This window comes from Limanda limanda, chromosome 14 (assembly GCF_963576545.1).
Source record: "Limanda limanda chromosome 14, fLimLim1.1, whole genome shotgun sequence".
NCBI classification, from domain to species: domain Eukaryota; kingdom Metazoa; phylum Chordata; class Actinopteri; order Pleuronectiformes; family Pleuronectidae; genus Limanda; species Limanda limanda.
This window is the reverse complement of record NC_083649.1, coordinates 13693894-13712575: the sequence shown is the minus strand read 5'-3', so window position 1 is coordinate 13712575 and position 18682 is coordinate 13693894. Positions and strand designations below refer to the sequence as shown.

At 41.7% G+C, this 18682-nt stretch overlaps 3 protein-coding genes across 3 annotated transcripts; 2 read left to right on the top strand and 1 right to left on the bottom strand.

The window, feature by feature from the left end:
* Positions 1–178: 178 nt before the first annotated feature.
* Positions 179–6120, top strand: LOC133019542 (thrombospondin type-1 domain-containing protein 1). Its single transcript, XM_061086061.1, has 8 exons — positions 179–284; positions 1062–1180; positions 2308–2702; positions 3005–3653; positions 3971–4132; positions 4235–4655; positions 4728–5268; positions 5360–6120. Exons 2-8 carry the CDS (start codon positions 1090–1092, stop codon positions 5993–5995), a joined length of 2895 nt encoding a protein of 964 aa, XP_060942044.1. The 5' UTR covers positions 179–284; positions 1062–1089; the 3' UTR covers positions 5996–6120.
* Positions 6121–6950: 830 nt separating this feature from the next.
* Positions 6951–9441, bottom strand: fgl1b (fibrinogen like 1B). The gene is made up of 8 exons (XM_061086060.1): positions 9382–9441; positions 8872–9139; positions 8577–8736; positions 8353–8450; positions 8131–8219; positions 7921–8046; positions 7742–7806; positions 6951–7131 (listed from the first exon to the last, which is right to left on the bottom strand). Exons 1-8 carry the CDS (start codon positions 9439–9441, stop codon positions 6951–6953), a joined length of 1047 nt encoding a protein of 348 aa, XP_060942043.1.
* Positions 9442–11467: 2026 nt separating this feature from the next.
* On the top strand, positions 11468–18448 carry tpte (transmembrane phosphatase with tensin homology). Its single transcript, XM_061086123.1, has 19 exons — positions 11468–11782; positions 12547–12649; positions 12818–12898; positions 12996–13043; positions 13206–13367; positions 13850–13969; positions 14662–14761; positions 14905–14968; positions 15086–15150; positions 15524–15584; positions 15666–15747; positions 16015–16103; positions 16260–16321; positions 16416–16496; positions 17227–17332; positions 17424–17521; positions 17603–17698; positions 18012–18082; positions 18167–18448. The coding sequence occupies exons 2-19, from the start codon at positions 12603–12605 to the stop codon at positions 18267–18269; spliced, it is 1536 nt and encodes a 511-aa protein (XP_060942106.1). The 5' UTR covers positions 11468–11782; positions 12547–12602; the 3' UTR covers positions 18270–18448.
* Positions 18449–18682: the final 234 nt, after the last annotated feature.

The window sequence follows — 18682 nt, the reverse complement described above, 5'->3', positions numbered from 1 at the left end:
TATTGTCAAACACCTCTTTGTTTTATTTTGGATGATTAGTTTATTTTGAAATAGTTCCATATATGTATATTCACTGCGCCCCCTGCTGGTGACCGTGACCTGACTGTGGCTCGGATCCCTCTCTCAGAGCTCGATCTGCCTCCTCCCGCTCGGACGCTCAGTGGAGACCCTCTGGAGGAATGTGGCCCCGGAGCTCCGAGGGGCCTCCGGTACCCGACAGCACCTGGTGACGCGGTTCAGAGGAACAACACCGAGACCGATGCTGAGCGGAGTCCCGGAGAAATGTGAGTAAAACGGGTTCATGTTCGACTCAGCACCGAGCACCGCATGTGCGTTCCTGCTGCTCTTTTTTTTAAAGTTTCATGTCGGTCCATTTTCACATTTATCACACTGTTTTTTAATTTGTTTGTTTATTTGATAGGGGCATTCCTCATTATTCAACTGACAAAACACCGCTTATTTCCACCTGTTGGGCTCACCTGAAATCAAATTAAATGGCCTATATCGTATATGATTAAAACTATATATGGTTACTCGTGTGTATTATAACTACCATCCATTCTTCTTCTTATAAACTCTTCTTCGTGGACAAAGATTGATAAACACTTAATAAACAGAAAAACACTACAAAGCTGATGTAAATATGTATGTGTTATACGTCATCACAATTCATAAGGAGCATATTGACTAAAATGTACAACAGAAAAGTTATTTTATTAAATACAGTAAGAGTCTATAAACCACATTTAATTAAAAGCAAAGACATGACTCAGCCTGATGATTCTTTGTCATGAACAAAGCTCTCCTGTTGCTTCCACACTTGTGTGGTGACGGTAGCTCTACGTACCCATTGTGAAGATGGAAGGAAGAGGAAGACGCCACTGTAAATCCACAAAACTCAAGCCTTCAGCTTCATGCTCTTCAGCCTTCCTGTTTTTCTTTCCTCGGACGAGTGCATTGCTTCTTCCCCTCCTTCTCCGGACTAAAAACCTCTCAGAGTTGTTGCCCGCTTTCTTCTTGAGGATTACTTAATTTTTTTGTGATTTGCCTCTGATTTGCAGAGTTCAGAGATGGTGGCAGACGACGGTCATGTGGAGTAGCAGGAAACAGAGGCACGGACTTTCGGGGATGCCACGGGCTGTCAACCTGCTGCCCGTCCTGCTGGCGCTCCTTGGATATGGTGAGGATCATTAAAACCATCTAAATGACATAACTACACATTAGAAAAGCCTGGCAGGATCTTTGACTTCTAATTTAAATGGGTTGTAATGTGTGTTTTCATTCAAATGGGACAGGGGAATGCAGAGGAGGGAATTGGGTAATGGAGGTTCAGCCTCTTCCTCTTCCCACACCCTCTTTGCTTTGTGAGGATGTGAGGTTTTGCACAATAGAGCTCGAAATAATAGGCTGCCAATGCCACTGATTTACTATTTCCCTCAGTACTGATACACTAGTAATATACTCAGTTACATCTGAGCAGATAGTATGAGCAGTAACATCCATTGTTTACTATGAGTGCATATCAGTAGTTTGTTTAGTGGAAAACTGAGCTTATTATTTAGTTGTGCTGAGCAGATTCTATCATTTGTGGCCGTGTGGTTATTCAAACTGAAGTCGGTGCAACATGGACACAGGAAATATATGAATAGGCCTATATATACTGTATTTCCATATAATTGTGCATGAGATTTATGATGCACAATTATGTTGTCAACATTACGTAGCAATTAAGTCACATTTCTCCCAGAGTGACATTTAGAATGTGAGAATGACATATAAAAAGTGACAGTTCCCACAACAACTTTACATAAACTTGCTCACACCTTAACGGATATAAGGATAAGTCTTTTCAAGAGAACCTCATGTTTTTGAATTACTGCAGATTGATTCACTCACACCATTGTGTCCCAAGCGCAGCCACAGATCATTCACGCCTTTATTTAGTCCCGTTTAGACTTCTGCAATTTGCTTTTTAGCTGCCTCCAACAATCATCTCTGGACCATCTATAACTGGTCACTTAGGTCCACTGGTCAGAGCTTTTTTTTCAAAAGCTCAAGCTGATCATGATGTCAAAGTTGTGTCTCCAACATTCCAACTGATTTATGTTCTGCAGTATTGGCTGAAGCCTTTAAAAAACAACAGAAACCATATATATTCACAGCGGCTCACTGTGTGCATTGTTGTGTTTGAATTGATGTATTCAAATTGTATTGTTTTGTATTGTATATATTATTGTGGATTACTACATTCTGTTGTTATTTTTACTTACTCACTGCTGTCTCTCTTCTCCTCATCCTCTCCTGTAGCGTTCGCAGGGCTGAGTATCTGGCCCTCCCTCCACGTTGCCCTCAGCAACCCCAGTGTATTTGTGGACTTCATCACAAAATCCAACATCAGCACCGTCCGCAACACAAGCCTCTCACTGGTCAACATGGAAACCAACACCACCATTTACAGCAAGACTATCCCCAACAACCAATCGAACGGCAGTGTGGAGTTCGGCTGTTCCCACTTCCTGTATGCAGGAACTTTCAGGTTCCTGCTCATGCAGACCACCTACACTGTTGATGCTCATGGTGGTAGCATAGATGTGAGTAGCAAGGAGAGCACCTCCTGGTTGTGGAGTTCAGAGCTGCAGGTGCAGTGGCCTACCTTTCACATTGCAGTTGAGAGGGCTGGAAACCACTCAGGATCTTTTCAGGTAAGACAAACAGGCTCTTAGTGGTGTATAAAGTACTTGAAAGCCATACATAAGTAAAAGTACAGCTATCTTACCTGAAAGTGACTTAAGTTAAAGTTACCTGTAAGAAAATGATTTGAGTCAAAGTCTGAGAATGAGCGAGAGAGAGGTGCGTCGTGCAAAAAACTGTGCAGTTAAGTACAGTAATAAAGTATTTGTACTTCCACCTCCCAACCTCTGCAGGCTCTCAGACTTCACACACTCATCTGATTCGTTGTGCTGCAGAATGATTTTCGTACATCTCTTCTTCTGTCCCTCACCAGGTTGGAATATCCACTAATGAACACTTTCAGGCTTGTTCCAGGGGCCTCGACTCTGCTCTCTTCCTGGAGGTCAGCTACGTGGAGTACAACCAGATTGGGCGCAAGATCATTGACAAGGTCCGAGCCCGCACGCAACACCCAATCAAACCCCTCCGTTCCCAGAGCGTCGAGCTGTCCTGCGCCTTCCCGTTCACGGAGAAAGACTTTATACGAGTGGCTTTGGAGTCTCCTCACACAGCGCAGGAAGTGAAGAGCTCTGGGCCGCTTTACCTCTCACGTATCTTCTCCTATAAACTGCTGGTGGAAAACGCCAACGCTTATAAGAGTGGCTGTGAAGGGACAATGACTGTTAAACTCATAACCCCACCGTGTGCCCATATCAATGGGAAGGTGTTGCTGTATAAGGATGGAGGTGTTGGGAGAGGGGTTGCTGTTTCCTCACTTGTAACAAACCTGATGGGGTTTGGTCCAGAGGAGCCCTCCTCTCCTCCACTGGCCTTTAACTGGCTGACGCACGGAGAGGATGAGACAGAGTTCAACTGCTCTGTGTTTGAACCAGGAAGGAATAAATACTGCTTCCGCTTTGTTTTCAACTTCAGCCGCTCCCCTAGTCCAGCACAGACCTGCTTGGTGGTGCACAAGAGGGCAGGTGAGATCGGACACATGCACATTGGGCAGCTGCCAAGAAGATATATACACACCACATGTCATTAGAGCAGGGCTGCAGTGAGGAAGCACCTGCATTTTGAGGAAGAAAAATAGTTCCCTCTGCTTTAGTTATCCCGATTTTCCAAGATTGATAATATCCAGTGGTGGAAAAAAAATGTTTTTTAGTGATAAACTAAATGGGAATCAATTAAATAAGGTGTTTCAATGGCCATGATGTTATATTCAATCATGTATGTAACGGCTTGTAAATAGAGGCAGTTTTCCACCTTTTTTTATATGATTATTTCTTCTCTGCAGAGTCGTGGGGACCCTGGCAGCCATGGAGTGTGTGCAGTGTGAGCTGTGGAGACGGGGTGAGGGAACGAGTGCGGAAGTGTTTGCTGCCCTCAAGTGTCGGAGGGATGCAGTGCACCGGCATGGTGAAGGAACAGTCCCTTTGCTCACTGGAGGACTGTGTTGGTCAGTCGCTTGTCCCTTAAACTCTCCATCTTGTCCAGATGAGAAAATAAATTCAAAGTTCCAGATGCACATTCTAACATAATGTCTTAACTTCCTCCACAGCTTTGCTCGATCCTTCCCCATCCCTCTCCCCTAAAGCTGTTGGAGCTGCAACCTTTGGCAGTAACGTGGTCGTTGTGGTTGGTATCTCCCTCTGCCTGACTGTGATTCTCTGCACTGTTGTGGTGGCGATTTGGAGAAAATTTTGCCAGACCCCTCAGTGCAGCGCTGTCCGCAGGGGCTCCATGCATTCCCCTGGGGGCCGCAAGCTGTCCGATGAGAACTCTATCTGTGGACACAGCCTCCAAAGACCCAGCCTCACCGACGGCCAAGGCCCACAAGGGAGCATGGGTGTGGGTGCAGCCCAGAAAGTGAGGCCTTCCTTGGGCAGTGCGCCTCTGTCACAGACCCTGGTTATGACGCCCTCACAGGATCCAGATAGGCTGTCTCCCACTGGTCAAAAGGTGTTGCCGCCAGTATTTGGGTATGTCATCACACATACAATGTTATTCTCAAACATAATCACAGCTTCAGAAACTAATAATTAACTCTCCAGGTACCGCTTGGCTCAGCAGCAGCTGAAAGAAATGAAAAAGAAGGGGTTGAAGGAGGCCATCCAGCTGTACCATGTCTCTTCAAGCCCAGTCCATGACACCTTGGTTGAGGCATCTGCTTTACCCACCAACTCCCCGATTCCTTCACCAACTGGATTGGTTCATTCCGGTCTTCCATCGGGCCTCCAGGCCGACACCAACCACAACCACTACAGTATCGCAGCACCCTTCTCTGAGCCACCGCTGCAGATTTCGAGGGTCACACCGGACAGACTGAGCCCCAGAGTGGACCTAGTCTTAGGTGCTGCTCTCTCTACAAGTGGGAGCAGCTCAAAATGGCGTGAGCGCACTGCCCACTGGGTGGAGATGGTGGACAGGAGCGGGTTAGCAGGCCACAGAGGCGAAGGAGGAGGAGGAGGAGATGCAGGAATGGGAAATCACAATTATCCAAATTTCAGGCGCACCGCCAGTTTCAATGACACCAAACCCCAGACTCCGTCCTCAGCACAGTCCAGAAACTTCAGAGAACGGAGCATGACCCACGTGGGTGACCTATCCTATTTTGTTGATGTATACATTGTTGGTCAGATTTGCATACATCTGTTTAACAAAGATTATACGTTGTTCTCTTCAGGTGGGATCTCGCACCCAGCCTGAAGGAAGTTGTTTGACCAAAGGAGGATGGGAGAGGCAGCCGTACCACGCTTACCCCATTCCAGAGCATGGGACTCCAGAGTTGACTAGACCCGGACCCCAGAGGAATGACCAGAGGAAGCCCTGGTTAGAGACCGCTGCTCCCTCTCGCAACAGTGAGCTCAAACACACAGGGGCCAACCCAAACAACATTTCAGCATCTGAGAAAGATGGTAGAGGACGCGCCATTGGCACTGCTGAAAGGCAATGGAGCGGTGGGCCTGTAAGTGGAGGTAAAGAGGGATTGTCAGGGATCGGGGGTCTGGCTGCAGGGCCTGCAGGTTCTCATGGAGTGAACCAGTTGAGTATTGAGCAGGCTGAGATCAACTGGAACCGTCGTGGCCCGTCGCCCATCCAGAGGAACATCCTGGCCCGCAAATTAAAGGAGGCTCAGTCCTGCTCAGGGATCAATGGTCGGCAGAGGAGCTCCACCTTTAGCGCACCGTCGTCTAACCAGAGGAAAGGTCGCTGCCACTCTCTGCAGATGTCTGGAGGCTACAGCAACACTGACGACTCCCCCTACAGGCTGAGCGAAAAAGAGCAGAGGATGCTGGACCTTGATCTGTCCTCGTCGTAGATCACACTGGTTTATTGTATGATTCTATTTACATGTATTCCTCATGTAAATCCTGTTCTGTTACAATATATTGGCTAAGAGTGTTCTGTTTATTAAGCTTTATGGTTGTTACTTCTCTATAAGAAGCAGAGACATATCTAAGATATTTAAGTTTGTTTATTTGAAAAAACTTTAATATTTATAATTTTGGTTTGCATTATAGCTGAACATATTTCTCTAGTTCATAGAGTCACTGTTTAGATTTTCTCTTTATACAAGATTGTTGGAATAAGTTTCTGTTTTATAAGAATTACCGGTACAGGAGTATAAAATTACCTTGTACATCTATTCAAAAATACTGGTCTTATTGTTCTACACCACTGAATGTGCTGTTTTCATTATGCTGTGATATCAAGCTAGTAATATGTTCTGGGACACATTGAAGCTGGTTTCAGTCATGAACCTGAGTTTCACATATGAAGATCGTAGCTGGACATCGTTGATTGTTGAACAATCAGGCGTGGCATCTGTGAATTTTCTGGAAATTTCCCTCCTATATTCCCACATGGGTTCCCTCAGACATTTTACACTGGGGCAGGTAGGAAAGGTTCAGAAAAAAGTACTGAGCAGCTGACTCAGACATTTGCAATCTCAGACAGAGCTCCTCTGGAAAATGTCTGGACTTCATGTCTGTTATTGCAGGAGTGTCAAGCAGATTCATGTGGTTTCAGCAAAGTGCAAAGGTATGAGCAACAGTGTCCAGTTGTGACAAAACAAATGGGAACATCCTCTGGGCAGCATGGCTGAAATGCTGTTAGTTTTATTGCTGAAGTAATATCATACACTTTATAGAAATTGAGTGCCCACTATAGAACAGCTAATCTACTATTAACTTTGACAAAGGGAGAAATTAAAATACATAGAATTTAAACATGAAATCACACTCTGCTCTTATTCTCTGAAGCCTATTGTCTTTTTAAATATCCCCTGCTCCGCTGCCATCCACGTCCAAGAAAACCAGAGGCCGCACCTTCATGGTGGTGTGCCGAAGGGAATACCAAAGACCTTTCCAGCTCCCCCACACCACGCCATTGTCATGCTGGTTCTTGTACTTCCCTGAGCGGTAGAACTTCCCATTTAGGTTGGCTGCATGACATCTGTGGATGTAATGGCACGACACAATGTTAAGGGGGTAACATCTTTCAAAAGACAAATTGAAGTGATTCAATCTATGTATTTGATTTAAAGCTTCTACAATTTCTAGCAGCTTCATAAGTATGATTGCCTACTTCCCTCAACCACAGAAAGATGGTCGACATGACAGCTCTCTAAAAGTGAAGCCAAGTCTTCCCGATTGCCCCCTAGTGGCCAGCTGCAGTACAGTAGTTTGGACATGGGCCAAACTTGAACGTCAAACATTAAAGTTTGGTTTGAATTAATAATTTGATGCAGACAAAAAAACATGAAATATAATGATTGACTGCTGAGACTGAGTCAATTGGTCGTGCGCGTCTATTGACGGTACCTCGTTACCGCAGCTCCACACCACAACCACAACTGCAAAGATTCTAGCTCCAGATTATAAAAAGAAAAAGATGGCAGCGTTAACTTCACTTTTGTACAAAGGTAGGTAGGGAAGAGCGTTGTCCATACTTATTCATGGGTTCAACGGGCAAAACAAAGCCTTGTACAAAAACTCAAGCTTCACAACAGTCCGGGGTATTTTTGCGTTTGTGCGACAATCAAACAGAAAGGAGAAGGTCTCACCTGTTAAACCACCATCCTGCCTCGTTCTCCTCGGCACAGCTCCCCTGAAGGTAGCGATCATTGTCCTGTCAATCAACCATCACCACAGTCATCATCTCCACATCATCAGTACCAATTCAGATCAGTGTGGCAGCTATTAAAAAGCATCATTGATGGGTAGCAGGCCACAGATGACTAACCTGATCCCTCGTACTGAACTGCATCCCACTGAGGCAAGCGGACCACTGCTGCACCGCCCCCCCACCACCAGTCAGAGCGTCTCCAGCTTTGCCACTGTACTGCCCATAATGGAGGCGATACTTATCCTGTAACGGATAATAAAGCAGTTAATGTTTTTTTGGTGTTACATCTGAGATCAACAAACAGAACCGCTAAATAGTATTTCTTACCGCCTCATCACTGATCCTGAAGTTTTCGTAATATGAATGACTTCTCTCTCCTTCCCAGTCCATTAGATCTATCTTCACCAGGTTCTTACCTCCAGCACAAATAGATACAGAGAGTCGTTGAGAAATAAGCAACCAATCCGACAGAAGATGAGACTACTTATGTTATTCATAAACAGGAAGAGTTTGGGACTGATTTTGGGTGGAATTTTAATTCTTGCTGACCTTCTGAGAGCAGAGAGTGCATGTGCTCGTTCCCCAACCAAAACTCATCGTTCCACAGTTTGAAGTCCCCGAAGCCGTCTTTGTAGTCCACCCAGTCTCTGAAATGACAGTTAGGCAGGTGAATCAGATCTAGTCAAACAGTTTAGTTCTATCAGAGCATACTTTGTATTCAGATGATGGTCATTCCCACATATGGTAAAAAGGAGAGTTTCTCCATTAAATACCTGTTGAAGTCAACTCTTCCATGCCGGCGTCTCTGAAACACTGTCCATCCTCCTCCATCCTCCATGTCACAGTAAACCAGAAATGGGTCCTGGTGTGACTTGGGTCTGATTCGGTAGAAACCACTTGGGGGTCTCAGTCTGTCGAACAGCTCAGAACAATCTAGGACGACAACAATGCCTTAAAGATGAGTCATTGTCATCAGTACTGCTTTAACCCTCACTCTGTACGATGCCTGATCATTTACTTAAAGTTAACACCCAAACACTGGGTTGGCATGATGTGAGCTCCTCTCACCCCTGTCGTGTACGATGATGCTGCCTCCTGGTGGAAGTGGTCTCATCAGTGTCGTATTAGAGCTGTCGAGCGTCGCACTGCTGTTGTGGTTTGCACCAGAGGCTTTGTCAGCTTCAGCTCCAGCGTCAGGCACCTCAGGTCGAAATGGATGGAAATATTTGTGCGTCTGCAAGTGCTCAACTTGCCAAGTCACAATCAAGAGGCTATTCTCCAGCCTTTTAATGCTACGTTTAAGAGCTGGGACCTCCGGCCCACACCAGTCTGTTGTCTTAAATGAGAAGGAAAAAACAGATCAAGTTATGCATGATGTTTCTAACCTTGTCTCCCATAAAGGCAGCTTAGGTCCAACCCTGCAGCAGAGTTAAGCCATGTACGCCTTTCTAGGAATGACGATTCTTAAAAAGCACAACCGTCGAAACCTAGATCCTCAGTTTTCAGTGTCAATGTAGAACACAAAGAGAAAAATGCGCCTGAAGCCCTTCAAGAGGAGAAGAATTTAAATGTACTCACTGATAACTGGGCAGAAGAGGCCGTGGTCAGCACCAGAGCCAACAACAGAAACACTGACATGACTTCTCAGAAGAAGAAACCTCCAGCAATATCAGTCTGAAATCATAAATACAGTACGTATATTAAATAAGCTGCAATTCCTCCAACGGAATCCCTGCATCACAAGCCGTACCTTCATTTCCCAACGCTTCCCCCTGTTTTCTCCAGGTTCACTGTTCTGTTCCTCTAAAGATTTGTCAGTGTTATTTATAGGCTGGGTCAGTTCTGCATGGTCCATATCACAGGATCCAGATTTTACCAGCGTTGCCAAACTCTGAACTCATTCCAGGTTCTCCCTTCTTGGGAAGGTGTAGCTGATCCCAGAGCTGTAAAGGGCCTTATGGACAGAACGTGCTTAGAAGACTTCATTCCTCACATACCAGAAGAGGGTTTTTTCCTTTCTTTTTTAGTATCTTGTTGTTTTGAAGAAAAAATATAATAAAATGCAGAACATATTTTTTTTTCATTGAAGTTCTGGTCATGCTATCACTTGTTTGATATTGCATCATAAACTGGAGTTTTATCCATATTTTGTCTATTGGTTAACAAGTGTTCTACACCGCCTGGGAGGAAACCAGTCTAAGTTTTCAGCATCAGAGTAAACAGTAGATTGACAACGACTGTGAACCTGAGGCAGATTAAAAGATCTATGCTCTAAAATACCAAAATTCTTGGAAACTATTTCCCTCCTTGAGTTGAAATTGTCAATAGAATGTCATAAGAGCTAAAGATAATCAATAATCACAAGTGTGTAAACATAGAAAAGCAGCAGGTTCTTTTTGAAAGAGAAGCCAGTGTGTAGTGTAGAAGGGCTCTCTCTTGTGTTACTTGTTGGCTATTGCACTATTGGAACTAAATCAAATGCTATGGAATTATTTTTTTTTTTCATTGATTACTTTTATTGTATTATATTAATAATAAATAAAAAACAACATAAGTTGTTTTTATTTAATTATTTAATTATTTAACAAATCTAGGCCTCTGGCTCTATGTTTCAAGCAATGAAAACCTTTTTTTCTGAACACAAATACATTTCACTTGTTTTATTGGTTAACTGTACATGACTAGTCTGTACCTTTGCAGTGGTTTACCAGCTTACTTTTCTAGTTTCATTTGTGCTTTGGACAAAGTTAGCGTTTTTTTAATAAGTAACCTTTACTTTATATCTCTTACTTAATTTTTCTTGTTATTTTATTTCTTACATGGAACACCTTGTATTTCATCCATTCGTATATAAAACTTAAAAATAATTTAATTGAAAAGAAGCTACAAAGCAATGCCTTCTGACAAGATTTGGACTTTTTACACATTTAGCTGCCTAACTTATTTCGTGTTTTTCTTTGTTTCTTTACAAATTCTATTTCTAACATTGTAAATCTTATCTTTATCAATTTTAGTGTTGCCTCCCAAACAATGATTGTAAAGCACTTGAAACGATTTAATAAATAAATACATAAATAAATAATTTACAAAGTAATGCGTTTGATAACTTTTGACAAGATTTGGACACTTTTAGCTGACTAACTTATCTTCCATGACTTCCAGTGATTTTCTTTCTTTCTTTTTGTTTTACAAATTTTACCTTTAATATTGTTCATCTTGTCTTTTATCCACGTTGCCTTTCAAAGGCTTGTACGATTGTAAAAACACTTTAAATAAACAAAATAATGTCCCAATTCAGGGGAAGCATTAAACATTTGACGAAATTCCATCAAATGTAAGATAGTTGTCACATTTCGGAGTATTTTTAGTATTTTTAGTACTTGAGTATTTTGGAATGTACAGCAGTGAATTAAATCCAGATGTTGGAGACAGGCGGAGGGGGGGAAGTGGCCGCAGCAGCCTGGCGACCTAGTTTTGTTTTATTATTACTTGTATTATTAATGTTTAACGTGAAATCTGACTGTGGACAGGAAGGCTTGTGTTGTGTTCAGGCCCAGTCAGTATTTCTGTGGTCAGATTGAAGAGGAGGAAAGAAGGAAACCAAGGCCGAGCCAAGTTTTCTACTGAAGTCCAGGAAGTCTCAAACCGCTACGTCTGCAGAAAACGACTCGATGGGCAGGAACATGTTAGTGGATGGATAGAAGAAAGAAACAAAAGTTACCGATTAACCTTTGAGCCTTCTTCCTCTGTCCTCATGAGAAGTCACAAGACAAACTCTCGTATAATTCCCCGAATGCCGAACCTGGACTCACGGTGAGAGGACGCTGTGTCTCTTTGTTTTTTACGGGGGACTATTTTGTTGTGAGCGCATAAACCCACTGAGAGGACTGAGGGAAGGAGCCTTCACCCAGATGAACTGAAGGAAAGCAGCTGGTTTGTCTTGTTAAATCCTCCTGCTCATTTGACATTGTTCATTGAGGTAATAATACTCCATTCAAACTTTCTTGTGTCTCTGTCTCCTTTCTTGTGTGCTGTGTACTTATTGTTATAGGAAGCACGAAGAACTGCACTGGGAAGTTTAATGATTAAAGAACAAAAGTGGGAGGATGTTTGATATGAGCAGATAAACTATTTCAGGACATGGCAGGAAGCTGTTTATCCTCAAGTGCTGTCTGTTCGAATTTGATTAAATGTTCAGCAACATGCAGAGCAGAGGAGTTTTCAGTCAGGGAATCCGTCTGTATCAACAATTATCTGGATAAATGTCCTATTTTTAATTTCTTGTAAGTTTAAAGATACATTCTTGCTCTGGATTGAACGTTGTGGTTTTGATCTTGATAAAAAGCCAGATATTTAACAAATCGGAGGTAAATTATGTGTTGTACCTCCTGACTGTGCTTACATAATATAATATTATAAGCCTTATTTATAGAGCACATTTCAAAACATGTTACAAAGTGATTTACAAAGGCAGCAATGCTCATAAAATGTGTCATAAAGCATCAGGTTTAGAAGAAAGCAGGTAAAATATATGAGTGTGTAAATACCAGTGCCGTGTAAAATGCTCAATAAAAGTAATTAAAAGACAGTTATAAAGACAGTTAAGACTCAGGTAAAATCAGGAAAGGCTCTCCGATAAAAGTATGCTTTAAGAAGATACTTTAAGAAAAGACTTATAACAGTACAATTGATATTGGCCAGTCCCAGTTTTACTCTTTCCCCACTTTCTTTTTCCAATTCCAGAGACAACACGATCAGAGCAAAGCCGGAGGGAAGACACACAAACACACACACACACCATGACCTCTGTCCACTTCAGTCCAGGCTCAGATTCAGGTGTAAATGGGTGAGAAACGCAGATTTGTCATGGCAATATCAACCTTTATTCACTTTATGTGGACCATGCAATGTTTGAGATGCAGCTGTTGCTTCCTATGCGAGTGTAACATTGTTGTTCTGCATGGTTTGTGTTGTTTCTATCAAAGATATTTGTCTTGTCATTGTTCTTTATTAGAAACGTTGCAAAGATGGAGGATGCTAGAGTGGAGATTGACGACGGGAAGGAAGAGATCTCCGTGCCAGACACGATGTATCAGTAAGTTTATGCAGCAGAAAGCTTTATGTACAACCCTTGATTCGAAAAGCACATTTTATCTGCAGTGACGAGCATCAAAATCTGTCTCTCTGTGCAGAAACATCCGTACGAAGATTACACCTTTCGTTATGTCCTTTGGATTTCGGTGAGTGTGTTTCTGGATCTCTCTCGCAGATATAGTGGGTAATCTAGAGCAGAGGTTCTCAATCACTGTACTACCACTAAGTGAGGATTGCTAAAGATGGTTCTCTCTTTCCCTTGTAGTGTTCAATGACAATAGCAATGGTTATATTATCTTTCCCCTCAGTATATTCGGAGTCATTCTGATCATAGTGGACGTTGTACTGGTCATAGTGGATTTGTCGCTGCCGGCTAAGAGCAGAGAGGTCGGCGATGTCCTCGAGGCTGTGTCCCTCACCATCTCCTTCTTCTTCCTCGCGGACGTCCTCCTGCGGGTCTATGTGGAAGGGTGAGTCCAGAATCCCAGGCCCTGTATACTGTGGTGTGTTGGTAGTATAACCACTTGTTTATGACCGCTCCAGATACATTTTGTGTTTATTTTAATACACATACAGCATGAACCTTTGTGTTATTTACTCTATTTTCCCTGCAGCCTGGCATTAAATCTTACCTTTGTAAAGCTGTTAATGTCGCTGGCACTGTGTTAGACGGTGGTTCATTCATGCAATCGTCTGAGGAGTTGTAACAGATTTTGTAAAAAGGACCGGGTGATGCAAACATTCCTGTGTCAGCAGAAACAGAGAGTGATTTGCTGTTGAACAGGATGTTGCAAAGAGGAAGCTGAACAGGAAATGTATGGCTTGTATTGGGCTGGTCCTTGGGAAACATGATGGCTAAGAGAGCTACACTCACAATCTGTCAGCTGATTCTACTTGTTGCATGAAGCGGGCAGTTTTCTCAGCAGCGTGTTCAAGTGTCTCCGTCTTTCAGATTCAAAGTGTACTTCAGCTCCAAGCTGAACATCGTAGACGCCTTCGTTGTGGTCATCACCCTGGTGGTCACCATGATCTACACCTTCACTGACCTGTCAGGAACCAGTCTCATCCCCAGGTACAAGCTCCTCCCTCTGCTTATGCCACAGACCTTGGTACAGTTTGGTGATATCTTGTTATTTTTCTGCAGAGCTCAGCCTAGAGTCAGTCTGGCTGTAGGTCTAATCCGTGATCAATGATTGATCAGGGACTCAATTCAGAAAAAAAAAAAAAGCCCAAATGAGGAATCTGGCAGTTGGACTCTTTAAACAACATAAAACACTGCACCCATTTCCTATGGGAGCTTTGTTTACTCTTAATCTGCTGCAATGGACTCTGCAATAATGTGTGTTGCTTTGTATTTTAATTTTAATATATTATTATTTTATTGATACTTTATATTTTTATTCAGTATTGACAATTTGATACACTTTCGTTGGTTCTAAACTTGTTTATATTACATAAACCAAAACATTATATTGTAATTGTATTGTATTATGTTTATCCTGAGACAAAATAATAATCAGTACAGTGACAATTAAAATATGTGTAACGTTTTTCATTTATAAGCTATATTGAGAATATACTGGTATCTAAAAAACATTATTCGTAAAGTAATATTGATTTATAATATTCTATCTAATCCTGTTTACAGCGTCCAGAAAGCTACACTGGCCATACATTATAATGATGTTTAGTTCTTTACACTTACCCCATTAATATGTTATAGATTATTTCATGAATAAAAGGAGTCATTCGTTTTTTCATCAGGGCAGTGACGTTTCTCCGATTCCTGAGAATAATAATCCTGGTGAGACTTTTCCGACTGGCAGCTCAGAGGAAGGAGCTGGAGAAAGTCACCAGGAGGATGGTGAGTTCACACCACGGAGGCACAGGAAACAAACTCTAAATAAATGATGCATTAAAATCAGTTTGAGAAAATCATGGTTGGGGAAAAAAAAGAGAGGAGATGTCTGCTAATCCCTGATCTTTGATTTGTGTTCATTTTGTCAGGTTTCTGAGAACAAGCGGCGTTATCAGAAGGATGGATTTGACCTTGACCTTACCTACGTGACAGGTGGGAGTTAGATGGTGTAAGAAACACAGAAATGCATGTTGGATAATGCATCCAAAACAAATTGCTAAAGGTTAGAGCTTTTTTCAAATTAATTTCCATCTTTACCCGTGTCTCTAGATCGTGTCATCGCCATGTCTTTCCCCTCCTCTGGGAAACAGTCCTTCTACAGGAATCCGATTGGTGTAAGTCTGACTGGACATCTGTGCACATGTTAAAATGCCCTCCTCCCTTTTTAGATATAATTACACACACTAATATCAAGTTTAATTCATTAATTTCTAGAATGATTCATACGCCATTCCCAGCTGCTTTAAAGGTTCAGTGTGTAAGCTTTAGATGAAAGGGATCAATTGGCAGAAATTGAATATAAAATAAACTTAGTGATGTTGTCACTTGTGTCACATTTACACCTGAAAGGTGACCACAGGTTCTCTCCTGTGTTTGGAAGGGGAGGGCGAAGGAGGGGTGTTCAGCTGCAACATGCAACTTCACCAGTAGATGTCAATAAATCCCTACACACTGAACCTTTAACCTATTCCTCCTCTCTCTGTGCAGGAGGTGGCCAGGTTCCTGGACGCTAAACATGAAGACCACTATAAAGTTTACAACCTGTGCAGTAAGTTTGCACCGCATCTCATCACGTGCACTCTATTGCCTTTGGATAGAACTCAACAAACAGTATCATTTTTGTTCCCAGGTGAGAAAGGTTACGACCCCCAGTTCTTCCACTACAAAGTTGAGCGTGTGTTCATAGACGACCACAATGTCCCCTCCCTGGAGTGAGTTAACCTTTTTTTTGTGATGTGGGTTTTTCTGTTGCACTGTTCCCTTCTGCTTGTAATTATATTGAAGCACTGTAAATTAGAGCTTATTAAAATAGTGCAGTGTGGTGATAACATTAAGAACAACCTCACCACATTTGTACAGTCGCTGTGTGGATGTGTTAAATCATTATGAACACAAGAACCAACTGGATATGTCGCAAATAAGTGTTAATGTTTTCTCAGTTAATCTCTCATCATCGTGTGTTTCACTCTCTGTCTCAGGGACATGCTGAAATACACAGCTAATGTGAGGGAGTGGATGTCGGCCGATCCCAAAAACATCATTGCAATTCACTGTAAAGGAGGGAAAGGTGAGGCCAAAGATCTGCACTTGTTTTATTTTGATTTCCTGAATAATTTGAGTTGAGTTTTAGTGGTTTGCTGTTGAAGAACCTTTCCTCTTGGTGCACCCTGCTCTAGTCGAGCTAAAAGCCTTAATCTGATCATGACTCTGCTCTATTTGACAGGACGCACAGGTACTCTGGTGTGCACCTGGCTTATCGATAGTGACCAGTTTGAGAATGCACAAGTATGTCTATTTCACTCTGAAACTTGGTCAAACAAGGGTTAACGAATAAGCAGCTGCAGACTCACACTTAGATTAATTTCTGTTTGTCCACCAGGACAGTCTGGAATATTTTGGTGAGAGGAGGACGGACAAGAGTCGCAGCTCCAAGTTTCAGGGAGTGGAGACCCCATCTCAGGTGAGAATCAGCCACTCAGGAGACATACTCACATAAACTTCAGAAGAAAGAAGAAAGATATTTTGAGACGACACTTCTGGCTGCTGACTAGCGCCTCGTTGTGGTTGCAATTGACACAACATGAACAGAATTGGCATTAAAGGAATTTTAACAATTTACACCTACTTAAATGCATTTAAAATTCTGATGATTACATGAGATTTCTTTTTATGTTTTAAGACACTTGATAAAACCCTGAATCAACATTTTTCCAACAAAGCAAACAAGTGGGCGACAGTTTAAGATATAATTTATTCGGATTTTATACAATCTTTGAATTATTGCTTTTAAGTTACACTCTTATTGCCTTTTACCTGTATCTTTGGACACCTTTTTGCTTTTTTGATTAGACCATCAATCAGTAGAGCGCATACCTCTGCAACAGTCCCTTTGATTTCAATAAAGCTGCTTCAACTTTCACACACTGATACTGATCATTATCCTAAATATGCCTTGCTAATCCATGCACTTTTCCGTGGGAAATCAGTGAAAGTGTCAAAGAAACGCCCTCTATCGCAATGTCAAAGAAAGTGATAAAAAGATTCCTCGATCTGTCTCTCTGTCTAGATCAGTGCCAAAACTCCCTATTTCTCCTTATCACCTGTCAGTAATATGTGAAATTTGCTCATAAAGCCTTAGAAGACTGATTTAATAAAAGTTATTTTTTATCCTGTACCTGTGTTGTCCACAGAGCCGGTACGTGGGGTACTACGAGGTCATGAAAACGAGGTTCAACAGGCAGCTGCCTCCATCCAAACCCCTCCACATCAAGAGCATCCGCATACACTCTATAGCAGGTAAAACCCTTCAAACCTGCAGGGCACTCAATCATCCTTTAAATTCGGCTTTGTGATAATGTTAACATCTGTTGTATGTGCTCTTTCCCAGGCGTGGGTAAAGGGGATGGCAGCGATCTTAAGGTGAAGATAATTGTGAAGAAAGAGCTGGTGTTTCAGTGTGTGTGTGCCAAACAGGAGAACTGCAAAGTGAGTCTCACTCAAACCTTGTTAGGTCACAATGATTCAATTGCTGATTCAATGATTAATGAGTTTCTGGTGTTTTTGAAGGTGTTTCCTGACGTGGGCAATAATGCAGCAGTCATCAGTCTCCAGAACGGGACTGTGGTCGAGGGAGACGTGAAGGTCATGTTTGAATCAAGTGCTGTGAGTTCCTCTCTTTACTTTGTCCTATGATCCTACTTGTCTTTTGTTTTAATTCATTCACTTTAAATGAAAATGTTTTTATTCTTCTTCTACGAGTGTGTTTAACTAAGCTAGTTTAAAAAAAATATTTTTATTTTATTTCCTATGATTTTACACATCTATTAAATTTGTATTATTTTACTCTTACCTTTCTGTAATTGTTTTTAGATTTTATCCTTTTTATTTATTTTAATCTCTATCTCTTTTATTCTACTCTTTTAAATTGATTTATTTTAAATACATTTTCGGTGTTTCTAATGTCTCTCATCTTTAGGGTCTTCCAAAAGGATACGAAGATGTCCCGTTCTACTTCTGGTTCAATACGTCCTTCATAGAGAACAACAAGTAAATTTCTGTTGCTCTGATAAAATATGTATTTCTTTTGCTCTTGACCTTATTTTCTGACTGAACTTTAAATTCCCACCACAGATTGTTTCTACCCAGAGATGAACTGGACAACCCCCACAAACCCAAGACCTGGGACCTGTACAAGGAGGATTTTGGTGTCTCCATGTTCTTCACTGAACCATAATAATAAACGCTTTAGAAAAATGAAGGCATAATGGCTTGTTACAGGTGAACAGGAAACGCTAATAAATTAAAAACTGAAATTAAAAAAGAGACGATTCAACTGAAATGTTTAATAAGAGATATATGAGGAAGCACCATGACATTTTATGTATCGTGTTCCAGTAAACAAGTTGATATGAGTCTGTGTGGTGACTCTTGGGTATTATTACATTTTAAAAAATGATATGAAATTATAAAGCTTCATTCTTATTACAAAAGAGTACACTTTTGGAAAATGTCCCCTTTGTATTACTACAAAATAAACTACCTCTGAATTTGTAATCACAGGGTTTCTGCAGTTTTCAAATTTAGGATTTAATGTTAACATTAAAATACAAGAATTTTGTAAAATTCTGAACATTCTATGCATGAGAT

Excerpts from the sequence above, each read along its gene's own strand:
- LOC133019542 (XM_061086061.1), top strand. The coding sequence starts at position 1,090 with ATGTGGAGTAGCAGGAAACAGAGGCACGGACTTTCGGGGATGCCACGG. Across the intron at positions 4,133-4,234 it reads CTCACTGGAGGACTGTGTTG|CTTTGCTCGATCCTTCCCCA; the intron begins GTCAGTCGCTTG and ends CTTCCTCCACAG. Across the intron at positions 5,269-5,359 it reads GAGAACGGAGCATGACCCAC|GTGGGATCTCGCACCCAGCC; the intron begins GTGGGTGACCTA and ends TGTTCTCTTCAG.
- fgl1b (XM_061086060.1), bottom strand. The coding sequence starts at position 9,441 with ATGTCAGTGTTTCTGTTGTTGGCTCTGGTGCTGACCACGGCCTCTTCT. Across the intron at positions 9,140-9,381 it reads CCTCTTCTGCCCAGTTATCA|ACAACAGACTGGTGTGGGCC; the intron begins GTGAGTACATTT and ends TTCTCATTTAAG. Across the intron at positions 7,807-7,920 it reads AGTTCAGTACGAGGGATCAG|GACAATGATCGCTACCTTCA; the intron begins GTTAGTCATCTG and ends GTTGATTGACAG.
- tpte (XM_061086123.1), top strand. The coding sequence starts at position 12,603 with ATGACCTCTGTCCACTTCAGTCCAGGCTCAGATTCAGGTGTAAATGG. Across the intron at positions 16,322-16,415 it reads ACCAGTTTGAGAATGCACAA|GACAGTCTGGAATATTTTGG; the intron begins GTATGTCTATTT and ends TTTGTCCACCAG. Across the intron at positions 17,699-18,011 it reads TCATGTTTGAATCAAGTGCT|GGTCTTCCAAAAGGATACGA; the intron begins GTGAGTTCCTCT and ends TCTCATCTTTAG.